General features: G+C 45.4%; 2 protein-coding genes across 2 annotated transcripts in view; one reads left to right on the forward strand and one right to left on the reverse strand.

Annotated features, from left to right (window-relative positions):
• Positions 1-150: 150 nt before the first annotated feature.
• On the reverse strand, positions 151-5896 carry BRI3BP (BRI3 binding protein). Its single transcript, XM_034068382.1, has 3 exons — positions 5691-5896; positions 4702-4804; positions 151-4095 (listed from the first exon to the last, which is right to left on the reverse strand). Exons 1-3 carry the CDS (start codon positions 5880-5882, stop codon positions 3677-3679), a joined length of 714 nt encoding a protein of 237 aa, XP_033924273.1. The 5' UTR covers positions 5883-5896; the 3' UTR covers positions 151-3676.
• Positions 5897-11532: 5636 nt separating this feature from the next.
• The window catches only part of AACS (acetoacetyl-CoA synthetase), a 41252-nt gene continuing 33083 nt past the window's right edge, over positions 11533-19701 (forward strand). Inside the window, exons 1-3 of the mRNA XM_034068543.1 lie at positions 11533-11735; positions 14625-14728; positions 19148-19268. Of these exons, the coding sequence (XP_033924434.1) occupies positions 11618-11735; positions 14625-14728; positions 19148-19268 (343 nt within the window). The 5' untranslated portion in view covers positions 11533-11617. The remainder of the gene's footprint in view (positions 11736-14624; positions 14729-19147; positions 19269-19701) is intronic.

Raw genomic sequence — 19701 nt, forward strand, 5'->3', positions numbered from 1 at the left:
TGAAATCCCAAATGGAATTGCCAACATCAGGGTGGATAATGTGTGCAACCACAGCAAATACCACTTGTGAGGGAAAGGAAAAGATCAGTTTTGAAATGTGCTGTTATCACAGTTGGATGGAGTTACCCAAAACTTTACAATACATGCGGATACAATAAAACCTTTTATTTTCCAACCCAGACAAAGAGAACTTAATGGTCATTTACATCATTAGCTGCCAAATACAGATCAGTACGTGAGGCAATTCACACTTATAAACTTCTACACCATCAAGGAGCTAGGATTGATACTGGTCTATTTTCCACACTAACGATGCAACAAGTCTTAAAAAGCAAATCACAATGTGCAGGACGCGCTACTGAAGTACAGCACTGAGTTACACCAGGTTTACACATTGCACTCTGACACCCAAAACCACTTTGAGAAGCGTTACATTCCGCGCACGGCACATCAGCTATCGCAAGGCGAGGTGCGGACTTCCAAAGGAATTGCGATGGGCATTAAGTCTGGTGAAAATGAATGTGTTGAAAATATTACAGCAGTTTCAAATATGAGCTCTTAAAAGCACACCGTTTAACACATGAAAGATCCCACCAGAATGCCTGACAGCAGACAGCCTGGAGCCAGTCTGAAACAGGTACACCAGGGATGTTCCTTCAAGCAGACACTGCAAACAGGTCAATAATGGGAACCGTTGTGGCAGAGCTGTCCTGGGCACTGTGGCCAGCCAGGGTGCTCTCCATGGCCACCTGAGCCTCCCCACCACAGCCTGCACCAGGGAGTGCAGTGATGCTGCTGCCTGCCCCTAGTTAGGTTGCCAGTGCCCAGGGTAAAGGCCTGGAGCTCCAAAATCAGGGGGTTTATCCCCATTTCTACCACTGACTCTGGTGGGTTGGTCCAATTCTGCATCTCTGTTTCCCCACAGGTGACCAGGCACATCTCATGTCACTAGCAACCTGCTGCCACCAGGCCGAGCTCTAAAAACCAGAGCAGAACCTCGACGGATAAACTAGAAGGCTTGGGATGGAAAATACTTGTAAAAGGTATTTACAAAAGTTGAAAGAGATTAAATACAATACCACATTCATGTCCCAAAAGCGCTTTCACTACAGTGCATGTTTAAAAATACAGAGCTTTTTTAAAGTACACATATCGAAGATTAGATTGTGCTTTAACAAAAAAAATCATTACTTCTGAATTTGACTAACAAGAAAACTGAGTGCTGGGAAAAATACTGATTCAAAACACCCAATTTTATATATTCTGCTTTTCACATAACATTTTGCTATACATGGGATGCAAGTAAATATAAAAATACCTTTTTATTCAAGCAGCAGGGTGATCAAAATGAACAGTATAAGAGGGCTGGTTTTACAAAACTAAGGTGATTAGAGCGAGACAGGGAGAAACTATAATCCAAATTAACTGTTACAGTATTCTAAAAGAAATCCTTATCATAGACAACTCTTAATATAGAAACAAGTCGGTATTTGGAACCTTAACATTAAATATAGATTATGTAAAATACAATCTACACCAAACTGACTCACATTCAGAGTCCTGAGGAAGTCGGTGGAGCCTCTCACATGAATGAGCTTTGGTCCTCAGGCCTCAAAACACCTAAAGACCTGACAAAGCTTTGCCAGTGGATTCCAAACTTCCAGGTTGGTGTTTCAGCCCAGTCCTCCATGCTTAGAGCAGGGAAAAGCGAGCTTATAGGGAAGACTCTGTAATACTATGGAAAATGAGCTATAAAAAGGATTATACTGTAATTGCCATTTTCAGCTTTGCCAAGCAGACTGTTTGTGGCTGCAGTACTTATCTGCTCACAGAAAGGTTTTGCATTATGAAAAGCAGTCACTTTGCAACTCTAAATGTGCATGTCTTGAAAAAAGATGGGGAGCAGGGGGGATTTATAGAGGAAATAAGAAATTAAAATGTATTACAACAGTGCCAACTGCATATGAACTTCAACCGTGTTGAACTGAAGTGATCACAGTTTGGAGTAAAGGCCATTAACATGGATTTGAAAATAATCCCTCACATAAATGTCACATAGAGCCCAAATGAGATTAGGCAAGTAACACATTTTAACAGCATTAAACTTCAGCAGAAAGAGAAAAAGAAACTCCCCCCACAGCTACATTCAGTGAAGCATCACGTCCAACAAAAGCTCAACCCAGCGAAGCAAGAAGCTGAAGCCCAAGAGCCGAGCTGGAGCCAGCGCTCATGGGCAAAGCAGCACCTCCTGGTATTTGCTCCCCTTGCTTGTCAGCCAGGCCCTATCACAGGCCAGTTTCTGTTGTGTTTTTTCCTTTACTTGGTCATTTTGGCATTATGGAATACATAGTTCTTCAGCTGTGGTCCATTTTACCCCCCATGATGCTGATACTGTGCTCATCACCATGGCTTAGCTGCTATCCCTCCCTCCCCTCAACTATACCCTCAGACACCCCACGCATTACACCACGTTCTGGCCTCTCTTCCCTGAGGTTACCTTTGTTTCAATGCATTTCAGCACACCTTACACAGGCAGTGGCAGTCTGCCAAGCCACTTAACTCTAAGGTTACAAATACATAGAATCCTTCAAAGCAAAACTGCTTCAAAGCTCCTGCACCCCTTCCAAACACAACCTTTGAATACACCCTTCTCATAAGGTGACTCACTTTCCCCAGCAGAGTGAGGACACAGACTTCAAGCAAAAAGCTCCTATAAAACTATTACAATTTTAGAAAAAAATCCAGATCTTCCTGAAGATAATTTATTGCCGCTTATTGGTCCTGAGAAAGCTTTAAGCAACAATACATTTGCAAGTGGTTTCACTGCTGCCTTGTTTGAGAAAGTACGTGGGTCCTGACACTAAAAACCATGGTTTACTCTATGCTTGGAAAAATGCTTCACTGTGAATATCAAGTATGAGTTACAATTTGCCACGCTACATCTCCTCCCTGTGTCAAGAGCTTTCCTTTCAGACACCAAACTAAAGTTCTCCAGATGAAATGCAATGAAATAATGTCACACATGCACTTCTCAACTCCTCCTGTGGGACTGGCATTAAGGAGCTTCAAATCTATGAAACCTTCCTTCCCCCTTATTCCTCACCTCCTATTAAAAGCCACGGTGTGAATCTTTTGGCCTGGATACCAGAAAATTCCTCATCTGATACTCTATGAAAGGCAACTTCGAGGCAATGAAATAAGCCAAGAATAAAGCAAAAACACAAGTTTGGAAGAAAAAGAAATGCGGACCCACAGCAGTTACTTCTCAATGGAAGTGTTTGGTAGCTTTTTTTTTTGTTCTTTTTAACTTTTAAAGTGTCAAATTTGCATATGTTTTAGCTCAATTTCAATACTTGAAAGACTACTTAATTTGCTTTTATAAAAACTTTACAAAAGATGTTTTTAAATGCTTGTAAAAGTAAGCGTTTATCTACTGAGAAAATTCGAGTACTGGATAAAACTCTCTGAATATACAGCTGAAGTTCTTAAATGTGGTTTTCTTCCTACAAGTATAATGGCTGAGTGTATAATCTAGATAAATTAGTCTCACACATGATGAAAAGTTATAACTTTTGCACACTTTTTACCATGTGATGTCTTGTTGCTTTGTAACTTCAAACGAGACAGTGCTTAGGAATTTTCTAGAGCTGGTGTACAGTGGTCTATAGGGGCTGGTTCATTGGTTACTGCCTCTGTCCAGGTTCTCCAGCAGACGAGAAAGACGAATGTTCAGAAGTCTGATCTGACTGTCGAGGTGGTCCATCTTCTCCTCCAGGCTGCTGTTGCTGTTTCTCCTCCAGTAAAATCCAACTGGCCCCGTCATGAAGTAGACTGCTACAACAAAGCAGAGAGGCAGGACGGCGTGCTCCGGGTCACCTTCATACTTCTGGAGGATGTACACGCATGAGAGGGTGAAAAGGGCAACCCTCGCGATCCAGAAGAAACGACCAAACAGCATGTGCAGGAGATAGAAGAAGAATCCAAGGAAGAGAGATAAAAACCAATAGGCAAGTAAAATGGCACCAATCAGTAGAAGAGCACGGGTTGGGCTGTTGGCAATTGCTGCTGGGCTGAAATAATGAGTCAGGTTGGAGGCTGAAAAACAAAGGGAAAGTCACAGAGTATTAACAAGAACATGCCAAATGGTAACGGTAAAAATGCACCACAGCCTCCAAGGGTCATGCAGTGGGGTCACAGCTCTGACTTTTCTAAAGGGAGGGGTAAAGCTACTTCATCCTTTTCTGGATGGAACTTCTTCAAATCCCTGGCTTAGCTCCAATGATGCAGTTGAATTAATTCCTTTAAAGTAAAGGTTCTTTAAAGACAAACTACTGCAGGGCCTAAGGTCAAAGCTCATACTGAGGCTAAAGGTCCTCTTTGTGAAAGTTATATTATAAGGCTCTCAATTGTATCTTTCCTTCTTCTACTCCTCCTTTATCTTCCAGCATTGTTCCTGGCTGCATGCATCTATGTAGTGATGATACAAAGAAACCACCCATGACTTGTAATGCCCTTTACAGACACCTACAGAAACAGAATAGCTACTTTTAGACCTCTTGTTTGAAGGTACTAATAGCAAAATCAAAGGCAAGTGAAGCAGACAGATAGCACTGAGGGATGCTTAATGCAGCATGATAAAATGTTCTTGTCAACACTGGTACAGGCTGATAGAGCTCAAGAGTTAACAGGCATTACACTTACCATCAATTCCAAGAACATCTAACAAATCAGTCCATATTCTCCAGAATGTGTCCATTAATACATCCACCCCATTGACAAACCTCTCTGTCAGCCTTGAGAAAAACTGAGAAATAAAATAGAAAATTAAAGAAAAAATTACAATTATTAGTTCCTTAAACATGCTTCCACTTCCAGACTTACTCTTAGGAGAACTGTAACTCACTAAACAAGAACTACAGGCTATTCTGAAGTCCCCAGGGAAAAAGAATGCTTTTTAACTTTGCGAATCATAAATGTACTTATTACAATTGCCCTTATCCCAGATATTTTGTCATGTAAATGTGTATAATAACAGGATTTTAAAACGCACTTTATTAGCTTTACCATTGTTTTGAAGCTTAAAGAAAACACTATTACTGGCAACAGAAAACACTATTATTAGCAACAGAGACTGGTAAAGCAAACCCCAGAATTATCGAGCAACTGAGAAATGTCCCGGTTATTTCACACAAATGTCTCAAGTGCATTTACAGGTCACTTTAATTGTATTTATTACTTCTTCCCCCTGGCTGAGGCAAGCAGGGCCAGAGGAAGGCAGAGGTCTGTCTGCCCGCATGCCTGATTCCCTGCAAGTTCCTCCGTGGACCTACAAGCACAGGATGCTCTGCTGATGCAGACACACCATTTCAATTGCAGGGCTCCTCAGCGACCGCGCTCTGCCCTGGCCATCTTCTCCACCTAAATTAGCCTTTACTGAGAGATTACATTAATATCTCTTGCCGTTTTCTCCGCATCATGCCTCGCTTTCCGTTTTCCTTCGCTCCAGCCGCTGGGCCGCCCCAGCCGTGGCTCGCACAGCAGGCGAGGCCGGTCCGTGCCGAGTACCGGCCAACGGCGGTGCTCTGCCGCACAGAGCCCCCTGCTCAGCCCGGGGCACGGCGGCGTGGGGAAGGAGAGCGAAAGGAAAGCAAGCGAGAGGTTTCCGGGGAGGAAGCGGGCCGGAGCCTCACCTTCTGCAGGGCCCGCACATTGTCCTCGCCGAACACGCCGCTGACGCCCTGGTAGAGGCCGCTGGCGGCGCGGCGGAAGCTGTTCTGCTTGTCGGCGCCGCGGCTCCGCGCTGCCCAGGCCCCGGGCCCGGCCGTGCTGCCCAGCAGCAGGGCGAGCAGCAGCAGCAGCGCCGGCAGCCTCCCCGCCGCCATGGCCGCCCGCGCTGCGCCCCACGCCCGGCAGTGCCGCGGCTGTAGCGCCGCCTAGAGGCCGCGTCACAGACTCCACAGTGCGCCGCCCCCTGCCCGAACCCCTCCCGTTAAAGCCATGGAGCTCTCAAAATGAACCATGAGCGTTTCGGTTGGAACGGGATATTCGAACGTTTTCGTGTGCATCCATCCCCCCTACCCCAGACAAAGCGGTCTGATCACGTCTATGGCTGTGTCCAGCCTCAGAACAGCTGGCACCTGGGGTGAGCTTGTCCCGGTCTAAAACCAGTGCCAGGAGTTAACCTCTGCCATTGTTTGACCAGGGGCAGCATCTAGCCTGTTCCAGGCTCATTTTTGCATTTAATAATCCACTTGGCCAAAATGTTCTTTCCCTACCATGTAACCAGGATTTGCAATGCCTCAGCTTAGGGCTGTTGGCTCTGCTGCTGTCAACGTGCACCTTCCAGAAGGGTCTGGCTGTTTTCTGCCCAGGTAGGTGTAGGCAGGGATACGGTCTTGCCTTTGCCCTTTCCAAGCACTTTCAGGCACCCTGTGCTCCAGCTCCCAGCCCTGCATCAACATCCACCTCGCTGCATGGAGCCTATACTCAGACATGCTGCTCCGGATGGATCTGGCAAGGGCCAGACCGAGGGGAAGGATCACATCCCTCGATGTGTGGGCTCTTACTAACACAGCCCAGGATGCTGCTGGGCCACATCACCAACTCACGATCTTGGCCCCCAGATCCTCTCCTGTGGAGCTTTTAAATGATTCATCTGTCTATTTGTGCTCCACGACTCATTGCAGTCTGTACGCAGAGTACAGCCTTCCCTGCGTGGGTCTCCTGAGGAGACTCCCAGGAGCAACCCCCGAACAACCAAGGGAATGCAGAAGTCTGATCTCAAAAAATGACATCTTAACAACTGCCAGATGAGGGATTCCGAAGGACCTCGTGCCCTTCACCATAGACAGGCTCTGATTCAAACGTGTAAGCCAAACTTCTGCACACTCAATGGTGCAACTCCCTCTTCTGACGGGTTTTGTGTTGATTTTTCCTGACCAGGCTAATAAAAGACAGGTTGGGAAGAATAAACAACATGTGATCAGCTCCTGGGTAGTGAAACCCAACCAGGATGTTAGCAGAGTGAGATAAGAAGCCCCAGGAGATAGAAAAGTACTTTGCTGCCTTCAGAGCACGTTTGATTCATTCATTGACAGAAGCCTGAGTTAGACAAGACAGGAATAAAAAGGCAGCAACATAAAAACAGACCCAATGGGTTTGTGGTGCTGATTGTGCACTGATAGATGATCCCATCTGGGGCAGAAAGGGCTTATTGAATTGCCCGCCGGTAATGCCCCCAAGGCATGGGGGATCCCAGCACCCTCCCCAGAGCTTCTCATTTTGCTCAGGATGGTGCAGGCAGCCCATGACCACATCAGCACCCTGTGCAGGATCTCTGCTCTCTCTGGCACATCTCTGCTTGTACTCATCCCTTCCCAGGGGCTCCCACGAAGTCAGGGGTGCAGCTTGTAGCTCTCCCAGTCACTGGGATATATCTAAGTATCTCTATCTGATTTTATACCCCGTGTCCTTGACTTTTAAGCCTCATAAGCCCAGTTTCTGAGCATTTGAGCAGACATCTAGAATACAGACATCTTTCTTACGGCCTTTTTCCCAGTTTTAGTCTGGCCAAAACACTTATTTTCACATTTAGCAGAATGGCCAGTACCTTTCAGCATTATTTATAGTAGTCTCTGAAAGGGTTGGGCCCAGATCCAGGAAGGTACTTAGGGTCCTACTTGATTTCAGTAGGACACAGATTCTGTATATATTTATAAATGGTGCTTTCATGCTTTTTTAAGGTGGTCCTGAAACTGCTGACATGTTAATACCTGTGTATATTCTGAAGTCTATCTCATGTTCTTCCAAGACAGATTGATAACTGATGGCAGGTGGTTTTGAGGCTTTGATGAGGTTCTGCTCTCAGTGTCCTGCTGTGCCTAGCCTGCCAGAACATAGTAAAGTGTCCTATTCTGGAGCATTTCTTGTGTGTAAAGAACCTTGTGGTATGAAACCATGATAGTAATGTCATTAACTGTACTGAGTGATGTTTCCTGTGCCAGTTATAACTCCTCCATTTGCTTACAGCTGCATGGCCATCTCTAGGTCCCTTTTGATGAGTCTTGTTTCTGCAAATCTGGGGACATTCCTGTTTCTCAACATGAGTTTCTGTCATGGTATCCCCTCAAAATCACTTCTACAGTGCTTCTTGTTTCTTTCATCCATTCTTTACCGAGGCTCAGAGGCCTATTTCAATGGCTGCCTTTGGGAGCCTGTGCTCAGGGTTGTCCTTCATATGAGGTCAGGATAATTTGGGAATCTTCCCTGGTATTTAATTGACTTCCTGACCTGTCTCAATGAGTCTATTTCAGGTGCATTCACCTCTCCAGATCCACAGCTCTTATGAAATTACATAGTACTTCACCCTTCTTGTTTAAATAAATGAAATCGTGTCTGCTCAAACACATTGCATCATGACATGACATATTGATCTCAACCACACTGAACTTTCTAATTAGGACAACTAAGGTTTCTAGAAAGATCCTCTGATGAGGGTTTTCTTGCATTGTGTCACTGCTTCTCCTCCTCTTTCTGCAACTGCTTTTGGTCTTAACCCCTGGTTACTTCCATTCCTGACACAACGCAGGGGTTCATGGCCACTCTGAATATAGATCAGATTTCCTAATCCAGGTGATCAATGGCTCATGGTCAGGCCTTGGAATACTGCACAGATTGCTGTGAGCTATCAGGAAACTTCTCTCACAGGCCCCTGCATTTCAGCATTTGCTTTAATTTGACAGACTGACTACACAGAGGAGGTAGTGCCATCAGCATCATTATTACTGTTAATCAGTTCTGCAGCATCCTTTGAAGGGCCTCTAATCTAATCTAAAGCAGCAAACACGATTTCATTTTCAACCTATTATTGCCATTAGTAGGTATAAAGCAAGGCTTAAAAAGGCTTCAAAATGATCAATTCCAGTTAATCTTATTCAGGCTGTTTTCCTCCAGCTATCCTAATCTAGTGTCCAAACTAGTTTTCTAGTCACTGCAGTCCTCTCAATGCCCATTTTCTCATTAAAGGCTTGTTTAATCTTTGCTCTTTTTCTTCCGATTTTTCCACTTCTGAAAGAAGGAAAAACTGATCTGGATAAGGCAAAACTGGAATGCAGGGAAGGAACATGGAGGTATAACCCACTCTAACTAAGGCTGCAATAGTAAAACTGCTGTTAATAAATCTGAAGCTCTGTCAGGCTTTCCTAAAAGCCCAAGTTTTCTCGTTAAATCCCCAGTGTACCCCTTCCTCCTTGAACAAGTGGGTCAGTCCATTATAAACCATGCATTTTTCAGCTCAGTGAGAGGGTTTTTGGGTCTCTTCTCAGGTGATTTGGCTGCACATTTTCGATGCCCAGACTGCTTTGGGAGAAGGAAAGCTGCCCGTTTGCGGTGGTTTTGTACCTTAAATCAGGCAGTATCTCCACAGCACCGGCCCCCCGTCCGGCTCGCCTCAGCACTGAGGGCAATCACTGAGGGACCCCACCCCAACCGCCGGCAGCATGAGAGCTCCCCTCCTATTGGGCACACCTCCTTCTGCTGCGGCCTCTCATTGGCTGGAAGACAAAAGAGTTTGCAAAACCTTTGCGCCTATTGGCTGTTGGCGGTGTCAGCTTTTCCATCGTCAGCTCGGCCGCGAGGAGCGCGGGCTCTGGGCTGATGTGGGGCCAGGCGCACGGCAGCCAATGAGGAGCGCGGGCGGCGCGGCCGCAGTGCGCCGGGAGGGATCCGTCCGCAGCGCCTCAGGGGCGGCGGCGGCGGAGGGAGGGTGGGACGGGAGCTGTGACTGCCTCGGGGCATGGAACGGGGCCGGATACGTTAAAGTGAGGTGGAAACGGGACGTGACAGTTTGATTGCAGTTCTGGCATCGAGCCTGTGGCCGGGCCGGGTTCAGCAGGTGTCAGGTGCAGCTGTGAGGGAGCTGTAGCAAACCGGACCTAAACCTCGGGGGCACTCGCAAGCGGGACAGGCTGCACATCAACCGGGTGTGAAGAGATGCGCCGGGCTAGGCCTGCCCTGGGCATCCCTGGCAGAGGGCTGTGGTGTGGGGCAGGAGGCAATGCCCTCCTGACATCTGACCCTGCTAAAACCTGACCCTGGCAGCTGCACCGCAATACTCTGTGCCAAACCAGCATATATATATCTATATATCTCCACATTGGTTAACACTGTTATCTCAGTGTTCACAACCCAGGGGGCAAAACCCAGAAGTTAACTTTCCTGTGGGTATGCAGAGATGGAGTTTGTAAACAGTTTCTCTCCACCAGAAGCCGGCTGTAACAGCAAACCCTGTGGGGCTGGGGCAGTCACTATGCTCCTGTGCTGCCTGTGCCATTGGTTTCACACCTGCACTGACCCCTCTGAGCACAGCTGCCCAGGCACAGGAGGTGTGTAAAAGCAGATAAGGGGCTCTGATTCCTCCTCCAGCCTCTCCATGTCATCCAGGCTCTGAAGTTATTTTTTCATGCCTCTATGCAAGGTCTATCATGGGGCAGATAGAAATTGTTCAAATCATATTGCCACAGCCTCCAAACTTGGTGCAGTTTTACTTCAGCAGCACAAAGATCTACATGAAATTCATAGCAACTATACTACTATATACTACACGTGTTTTACTTTCATATTTACACTCTATGCTTGTATAATTTGCCTCCAAAATCGTCTTTTTTTGAGGCTTCTATGAATTAGAAGGGAAATCACGACCCTGACAGCCACAGTTGCGTAAGCAGCATGCAGACACCGAGGTCTGGCCGCTGTCATGGAGTGCTTCGTGCCCTGTCACCACTGATTGCTGTCTGGACTCAGTGGGTGTCAAGAGCTCACGTTTTTAGAGATGAAGAGCAGTGGACTTTAATCTGAGGTGTAAGGCATGCGGGCAATGGGTGTAACGGGGATAGCCTGGCTATGGAGAACCTGTTTCTTGCCTCGTTATTGTGTCAGAGACACTGCCAGAGGGGAATCCTGTGTGCAGCAGGAACGAGTGGTGGTGATTCTGCAGAGATGCTGCAAGCACCAAGTGATGTTCCTCCATGGTGTGGGCACTGCACTCAGCGACCTTTAGACGCGGTGGGGCCCAAGCAGCGGGGCTGGGCTGCCCGCAGCCCCCCGGAGGGGCGCAAGCAGCGGGGCTGGGCTGCCCGCAGCGCCCGGTGGGACGGAGCTGTCACCGGCCGGGTTCTGCCGCCTAACCCCGGTTAAACGGCTCCTGTCAGGAAGCAGGCCGGGGGACCGGGCACTCGGTGGGAAAGGCCCGGGGGCCGCCGCTGCCTGAGGGGAGAGACCCCGGCGGCCTGAGGGGAGAGACCCCGGCGGCCTGAGGGGCCTCTCCGCAGCCGGACCCCGGTCATCCTGAGGCGGCGGACGGGCACCCTGCGCTGCCTTCCCTTCCCCGCCGCTCCGGCAGCCCTCAGCGGGCGGGGCCGGGGCGCAGCGCTCCGCACTCTTTTCTCTCCGCGGAAGGTTACGGAGTGAGGTGACTGGGGAGGTGTCGGCGGCGCTTAAAGCTCCCGCCCGGGGGAGGGACCGAGCAGTTGGGGCGGGGGTGCGGCGGAGGTGAGCGGTGTCCGCAGGCTCAGGGGCGGCTGCTGGTTCGGTTGAGCTCTGCTTCTCTGTCACCGCCGCCATGTCTCGGGAGCCCGAGATTATGGAGTCGCAAGTGATGTGGGAGCCTGACACGAAGCGCAACACCCACATGGACCGGTTCCGTGCCGCCGTAGCCAGCAGCTGTGGGCTCCGCTTGGGTGAGCGCTGGGCGGGGGGAGGGCCCTCGGGCTCTGCTTGGGCTTGCTGTGCTATTTAAAGGGGGGTTCTGCTGCTTTGAGAATGGTGTTATCGTGGGTCTGTGGTAGGGCTTTCTGCCTCTCCCCCAGGGAGGTGGGCAAGGTGCCCGCAGGATGCTTGGCTATCCTACATCTCCCTTAGGGTAAGAGGGGGCAAAGTGGTCCAGGCTGCAAGTTGGATGCTCTGCTTGTGTCTCCTGTAGAGGCCTGTGGTGCAGTATTTCGCTTAGTGTGAAAGGCACATGCTATTGGGAAATGCAAGCAGCCTTATCTGTTACTGGTGCTGCTGGATGTCAGCCTGAGCAGCATCGATGCTGGTACATGCTGTGTGAGCCTGTCTGTTTCTATGTGTTGTTGGGGCCCTGCTTGCAAGGAGTGTGTGAGTAGTAAAGCTAAAGTGAGTGTTTCAAGGGGATGTGGAAGGAATGGATTGCTGCCATCATGACTGTGAGGTTTAAGCTTTAACAATAACTTGATGCTCTAACAGTGTATGTGTGTGAGGCTTGAGTTAAAGCTGTGTTTATCTTTATTCATGAAGCAAGTCAGGTATTGGCTTTGTGGGCTTATCTGTGGCATGAACCAGGTAGAGTTCAGTGCATGTGGGGGCCAAACCCTCGAATTCTGATTTGATTGCTCCATGCTGGCCTCTCCAAACATTTGGGGACCAGGTGGCTTGTGTGGCTTTCCTGTAGTCATTCTTCTAGTGGGGAATGGAGGGAGTATTTTTGGCAAGTGGCCTGACAAGTTTGTCAGTCCAGTATAAGTGTCTGTGATATAAGCAGAGGTATTCTGGAATAACAGCAATGTGTGTAGTGCTTCTAGCAGTTCATGTCTGGAAAACAATTAGGAACTTTAGTTGGTAACTTACTATGTAAGCAAGACAGGTTGTTATAATGGCTGTTGGGGGATTTCCCATTTGAACACATATCTGGCATCTAACTCTCCTGGTACATAGGAAGCCAATTACTACAGGATTTTAGTCAGCTTCTGAGTAGAAATGTTATTTAACTGGTACTCATGTAATAAAGATTGAATGCAGTTTTGGATGTGCTGCCCATGCTTATGGCTGTAACAACTAGAACTCTTTTCACACCATTTAGAAGTGGCTATCTCCATTCAAAAGTGGATTCCTGTTCATATGTAGAAACCTTTGTCAACTTCCATTACATTTGAACTGATGATCATTGGTCTGTGTGCTGTTCAACAACAAAGAATGGATTCTTTATGTAACATTAAGATATGAACTTCCTGAGAAGAGCTGAGGTCACTATAATCCTTTAAACAGCATGGTTCTGCCCACTGCTGTAGGTGTAGTAATGATGCAATATTTAATTGCTGGATAACAGGTTTGTGCCCTTAAGGACTTGCATGCTAAAGCTTATTTGGGGTCAAACTGTATAGAGAAGATAGAACAAACTGTTCATAGTGTAAGAAACCAAATTAGTGGTGACTTGGAGGGCTTTTTTGCCTTTATCAAATGGTTTGGACTGTGTGGTACAATTGGCTTTTGAAAGGGGAGGTGGGAACTTGAACATTCCTTTGGTAAAGCCTTATCCCCACACGACAGACCCACTGATGTGCACTTTGTGGAGTGTAAAAAGGGCATGTAGGAGGCTGAGACTGAGACAACATGTAGGCAAAAGCTGAGCTATGGAGTGGAGCCTTTGCCTCTGCTTCTACTATGTCAGTACTCCATATTGAGTCATCTAACATTGATGGAAAAGACTGAGTGGACGAAGATATGAAGGGGACAGACTGGGTGGGGAAGCAGCTGTTGTGATCAAGTGTGAGTAACATTGTCTAGATCGTTTTGAATGCTTTTCTCTTATAAATCTGGAAGATGTCATTGTAAGAAGAGGATGCAAAGATGACTTCTGAAGCAGTCAGCTGGACAATAGGATGACAAACCAATGATAATTGGAGAAAATGGTTTCAAGTGGTTTAGCTGAAAGCATCAAATACGAAACAGTTGGCAGAACAGGAAACTGTTACTACTGTCACTGATGGCAGATATTCATATCTAAATTGGCTGTTGGCACAGCTTCAGACAGCATGGATGTGACTTGGGACTGTTACTTTTAATTTGCTGCTGAGGAATTGGCTTCAGTTATTCATACCTGAAATGGTTTTACACACAGATTTGGTATTTAGTTTGAATTGTGAGGCTTTGGGGTGCATTTCTCAGGTTACTTATCCATCTCACAGTCATGTGAGGGTTAAACTGATCACTCCCATGTTTCTGGTGCCAGGTCGTGGTTTTAATATCTGGCTAGTAAACATTTTATTTCATTTCATTGATGCTGCTTTAGCATGAAAAGAGGTCTGACAGACTGCAGCTTATTAAGGAATAATGCATGCTTCCTTTGTAACAGTGCTGTTGTTGTTAAATGAATGCATCTACTCTCCCTGTTACCATGTCTTTGGCCCTGGACTAGAACCATGCATCAAATGTCAGGAAGGCTCATTTTTTTCTGCTGTATGGAAGCATCCTGCTATTGATAAGATAGGGTGTGTAAGTATCAGCAAGCTGGTCTCTATCCTGTTGTCTAATCCTCAGTTTCACTAATGGTGGGTAGATGCTGCACAGAGCTATTAGAAAAGGTCTCTATCTCTGTGGTGGTGAATGGCTTTTAACAGGTGAAAAGATGCTATCTGTCCAGGTGTTCAAGTAGACTATTTCTGTTGATACTGTAGTCACTTGCTTTGAACAGAAATGATCTACTCTGTGTCATCAGTTTTAGCTTACTGGCTGCTTTAGCAACAAATACTGTTTATCTGGATACCCTAACTGTAGTTCTCTAAATTCCTGGAATTATCTGCATAATGCTAACAGATATTTCTTACTTCCAGCCAACTATGATGACTTATACCAGTGGTCGGTGGAATCCTTCTCAGACTTCTGGGCAGAATTCTGGAAGTACAGCAACATTGTATGTTCTCGCCTGTATGATGAGGTAAGTGTTTCTCTTAAACAGTCAACTGCAACACAATGGGGAAATAAACTAGTCTTACAATCAATCTTTATCCTTGAACCTTTGCAAGTGATATGAAGTATCTGCCAAGTGTATAGTCCTGAATTTCCTTGTGTGGTGGATGGTGGTGTTCTGTTGCAGGTACACTTTAGGGTAGTGAAATCCTCAAGTTCTGTTGTTGTAAAGAATTGTGCTGTCATGTCTCTGTGGTTGTGTGCTCTTGCATACCTTGGCAGTCCTGGCTGCTTGTGAGGAGCCTATGGATATACTGCCTTCTGCTTTAGGGTTATGCTGGTAGAATATCTTGATTTTGTAAGTGCTGGCATGCAGTCAAGTTCATGTTTGCACCCTGAGTCACTTCACTGATAAGCACACCTGTTAAAGTCTGGCTTTGTAGAACTGGTTGTGGAAGTCTCTGCAACCAAATGTAGGCTTGAAATATCTCTGAGGGTGTTGTGGTAGTGGTTAAATGCAATCACAGGTTGAATCCCAGTTCGTGCTACAGTGTTGCTCTGAGATGAAGGTGATGTTGAAGCTCTTGCAAATGCAGGGCAAAACTGCAGCCCTTGTGCAGCCTTTGTGTAGGATATCAACATCACACTGTGGTTTTCCCTCTGAGGAAGATGTTGGACTCATTACTTTCCTGGACTTAATAGAGAGAGGGCTGGACTTCTGTCTTAATCCCTGGAGGCCATGTGTTCCAAGAACTCTGAGTACTGGCAGTTCTGCAGAGGGAGCTGATACCTTTCTCTTGCTTTTTCTTGTCTTGCAAATTCCTGTACTACCCTATATGATCAAGTGGTTTCTCCTCCTGAGAAACTGTGTGCTCAGGTGTCTTAATGTGATTCACTCTTTAGGAGGGTGAATTCATCAAGAATATAAAGGCCAGTTCTTACTGTCTTTAAGACCTAGCCTATAATAACTACTACAAACATGTAGTCCAAAGGCTTTAAACACTTAATCTTTTCTCTTGTCCTGTAGATGGTAGTTGAAAACGTGGCCAGGTTGTATTTGGCTACTGTCATTTTCTCTGCATATTCTGTGCTGCTAGCAAGATTTTTTTTTTTACATTTCCACATGAATGCATATTGTCCTGAGCAAGAAATTCAGAGGAGCTATTTCAGGAGCTATTCTCTCCTGTGCATCTGTTCTGAGCAAGCCACACAGCAATGCTTTTTGTTCTCTTGCCTTACAGGTCTGGTTCTCCTGGAAGTCTGTCCCTCCAGACACTACCAGTGGCTGATGGGAATGGTTACTGAGGCAGGCAATAGTGGCCTGGGATGTTTACTGAGGATGAGAAGCAAGAAGATGGGGAAGTCTAGGAAGGCTTTAACTAGACTGCTTTGAGCTTCTAGGCCTCTACCTATTCTGTGGTGGTCTTTCTGTGATGTGAGATCTTAAGCAGGGGAGGTAGTCAAGCTGACAGACAAGTACTGCAGAAGATGCTTGGCTCACTCTTAATGGCTATTGCTGTTTGCCTCTCCATTCTCTGTCAGTACAGTGTCAGCTTCAAGGCTTCCTGAGCCTCAAAGCCAAGCTGTAGTCCTTACCACAGGTCTGTTTGTATTACATGTCAGAAGAAAGGCTGGTCACAGTAACTGAGCTGTTCTGTGCTAGCTGAAGAGTTGAAAAGTTTGAAGTGTCTTAAATTTGGTGCCTGCTGCTTGTTGGAAGTAAGCATTATGCTTTGAGGAAAACAAAATTCTTCATCAGCTGGAGCTGATCCCTTTGTTCACAGCCAGTGGAACAGTTTCTATTTTCATAGGTCATTCCAAGAAACAATAAGATCTTATGTGTGTGTATAATAGACAGCTAGTGTTTTACTGAAACTTAGTAAAGGTTTTAAGTGTTTGTAGACATGTTCATCACTATAGTGATATCCTGGCCACTTCTGAAAAGAACAAAGGTACTTGCATTGTGCAAAACTGTACTGGCATGGCAGCATTAGCACTGTTATGTCAAATTTAAGTAGCTGTTGGTTTTGAATGAGGAATGTAGTCTGAACTTATTTGTGCTACAAGAAGCACCTAACAGCCATCATTCCTGCAGAGGAGCTGCTTTGAGTATTCTTAGTGTGTAGTCTCTAACATGAAGCATACTCTTTTACTCTTCAGGTCATATAGAATATCACGTGTACCACAGTAAGGCTAAGGTTGTCTGTCTCACAGTAGTGGTGAGATTAATTCTCAAAGGTATAGCTTTTGTTTAGGGTAAACAGAATCTGAGGCATGATAATGCTTGGTTATAGCACAACTAACAAGCCACTTTAAGGAAGGGAAATAGAGTAGGTATATCCTTTGTCCACACCTCTAATGTGATGCTTATTTATAGCTCCTGAGGTTTGGGAAGCAGTCATTGATTAGCTGCTGAAAAGAGTAATTGTAGAACAGGAACACAGCTGGTATTTGGCATGTTCACCTACCCCACAAATTGTCCTTGTGTGCCTTTGCTGCTGTGAGTAGGAGTAAAACCTTACTTATTAAATGAGGACTGCAGTCAGCGGTGCTATAGACTGCACTTAGTTCCTCTGGACTTGCTGAGCATTTGTTGGACTGTGTGAGGTGAAATGTTCGCAAAGCTCTGCATTTTCATAGACTTCCTAGAGCTGAGATCTCTTAAGTAACTAGCAGACCTTGAGTTTGTGTTGCTTGCTGAGAACTTGCATCTGTGGGGGACATCAGGATGTTCATAAGACAGAGTACCACCACCTAGGAGACTGGGCTTAAGTAAGAGTCATAGGTGTTGCCTGACTAGAAAATAATTGAGCATCAGGTAGCAAGTCCAGCACTTTATGCTGCTGGAGTTATTCAAATGGGTGTTCTCTTTCAGTGGAAAGTTGGAGTATGTTAGATCTTGTCCTGGAGAAAGCTGAAGACATTCTGCTCACTTCAAGCTGTGGAAGACAGTCCTGAGTCAGTTTTGAGTGTCATAGAATAGTTAGGATTGGAAAGGACCTCACTTCAGTAATATATGTATTATATAAAAAATTATAACAAATTCTGCAGCCTGAGTTGCTAAAACTGTAAATGTTGTAAATCCCATTTGTCCTATTTTTAGGAAGTTAATTTGAAATAAGGTAATATAGTAGAGCCCTTCCACATAAGCCTTAACTTCTAAAACTGCCTCCAGTGATACACATACTGCACGTCTCAAAGCACAAAAATATTAGGTTTTCTAAAATGGGAGTTATTTTGAGTTCTCTCTGGCTTTCAGAAGAGCCTTTCACTTGGTCTGAAGAATGCTGTTTCTCTAATGCATGTGCAGTCCATGAGACAACCTCAGGGTGTAAGCTGAAGCTTTCAGAAACACAGCTCTACAATGAAGCTTGAATTTAAAGATTACAAAACACATGTCCTACTGGGCAATGGAGTTGCTAAGCAGTGGGGCATTGTGGAAAGAATTGCAAATTCCCTTGTGGCTCATGCAAAGGGGCCCTTTACCTATCACTTATTAAAGATATAGTCTTAATTGTGACTTGATCAATGGGTAGTTTACTTTTTTTTAAGTTTAATTAGTTCAAGATGAGGGGAAGTTGTTTCAATTTCATGTATCTTTGTGATTTAATTGCATTTATCAGTTCTTTGCATGTCCTCACCCTAAATGGAGAATTATTTAATACGGGCTTATTAAGCTATTGAACTGTCTTTTTAGGAAATATCAAATCAAGGGTGGTAGACATAACCACTCTTGCAGTTGTGATACAATGCTCATTAGTTGAGGTTAGTAGTAATACTTCTGCACTGTGGAGGAAGCTGTGGAGTACTTACATGTTTACTGCAACTTAATCCTAAAAATGAAGAGTTGGAATAAACAGCTTGAACTTTTAGTTACATTTTACTGTACAGGTCACTTGTTTAGTCTAGAGTTGTTTGGAATTCCCATTGTCCGTGTTCCTGATGTTGGTCTCTGTCATGTGATTCATGTTGGGAAAAATGGGTACTCACACTTGCCTGTGCTTTGATTTTCATAAGAGAGAGGCTGGAGTGTATCCTGGTAAAGAGCTACAAAACCATATTGCTCAGTCCCTGTTTGGGACATTCCCAGATCCAAAACCCCAGCGTGCTCTGTGGTTTTGTGTGTATCTTGTGGTCTGGATGTAGTCATACTGGTTTGCTTCACTTGTGGAGTTAAGGCTGGTCTGAGGGTAGAATTGTCAGTGGGAAGCTATTTTTAGTGTTGTTGTAATGATGTCTTTGCTTGTGAGAGTTGACAAATAATTAATCATTCTAGGCCTGTAATTACAGGATCTAGTATCTGTGTTTGCCATCTGGAGGCTAGGAGAAATTATTCTTGCCTAATAGTGTATATAAAAAGCTTGGAATTAGTTAGCTGATTTCTGTACAGTGCTTTGAAAAACGATATCACAGTTTTCCAGGAATGTATTTGTATCTTATTTTTCAGGTGGTTGATACATCCAAAAGCATTGTAGATGTCCCGGAATGGTTTAAAGGCAGCCGTCTGAACTATGCAGAGAACCTGCTGAGGCACAAGGACAATGACAAGATTGCGCTGTATGCAGCAAGTAAGAAAGAATTAATGGCCTGTATTTATAGTTCAAATGCTTCATAGTGCTTATGAAACAGCATTTGTTTATATGAAACCTTCCTCTGCAAGTAACAGCAAAATGTGCTCTGGGAATATATGTAGTTCTGAAAAGTTTCTGAAAACCATGACAAACTAAACTAAGTTTTCTTAGAATAAGTTTGTCTGCATTAAGGTAGTGGGGCTCGTGCTGTGTTCAGCATCACTCAGTATTTGAGCTATCACTTCACATTTGTCATGAACACTTGTCTAATGCTTGCTTTCAGGAAGTATTTTGACACTGTTTCTTGATACTGTACTTCCCAAGCTCTTCCTATGCCTAAGATAAATTTAGGAATACTAAGTGTTACATGGGGTGTAGGTGGAATTAACTCTGGTTTTGACAGTACAGAAAGAAATGACAGTTACATGCA

The sequence above is a fragment of the Melopsittacus undulatus genome, chromosome 12, assembly GCF_012275295.1.
Source record: "Melopsittacus undulatus isolate bMelUnd1 chromosome 12, bMelUnd1.mat.Z, whole genome shotgun sequence".
NCBI lineage: Eukaryota > Metazoa > Chordata > Aves > Psittaciformes > Psittaculidae > Melopsittacus > Melopsittacus undulatus.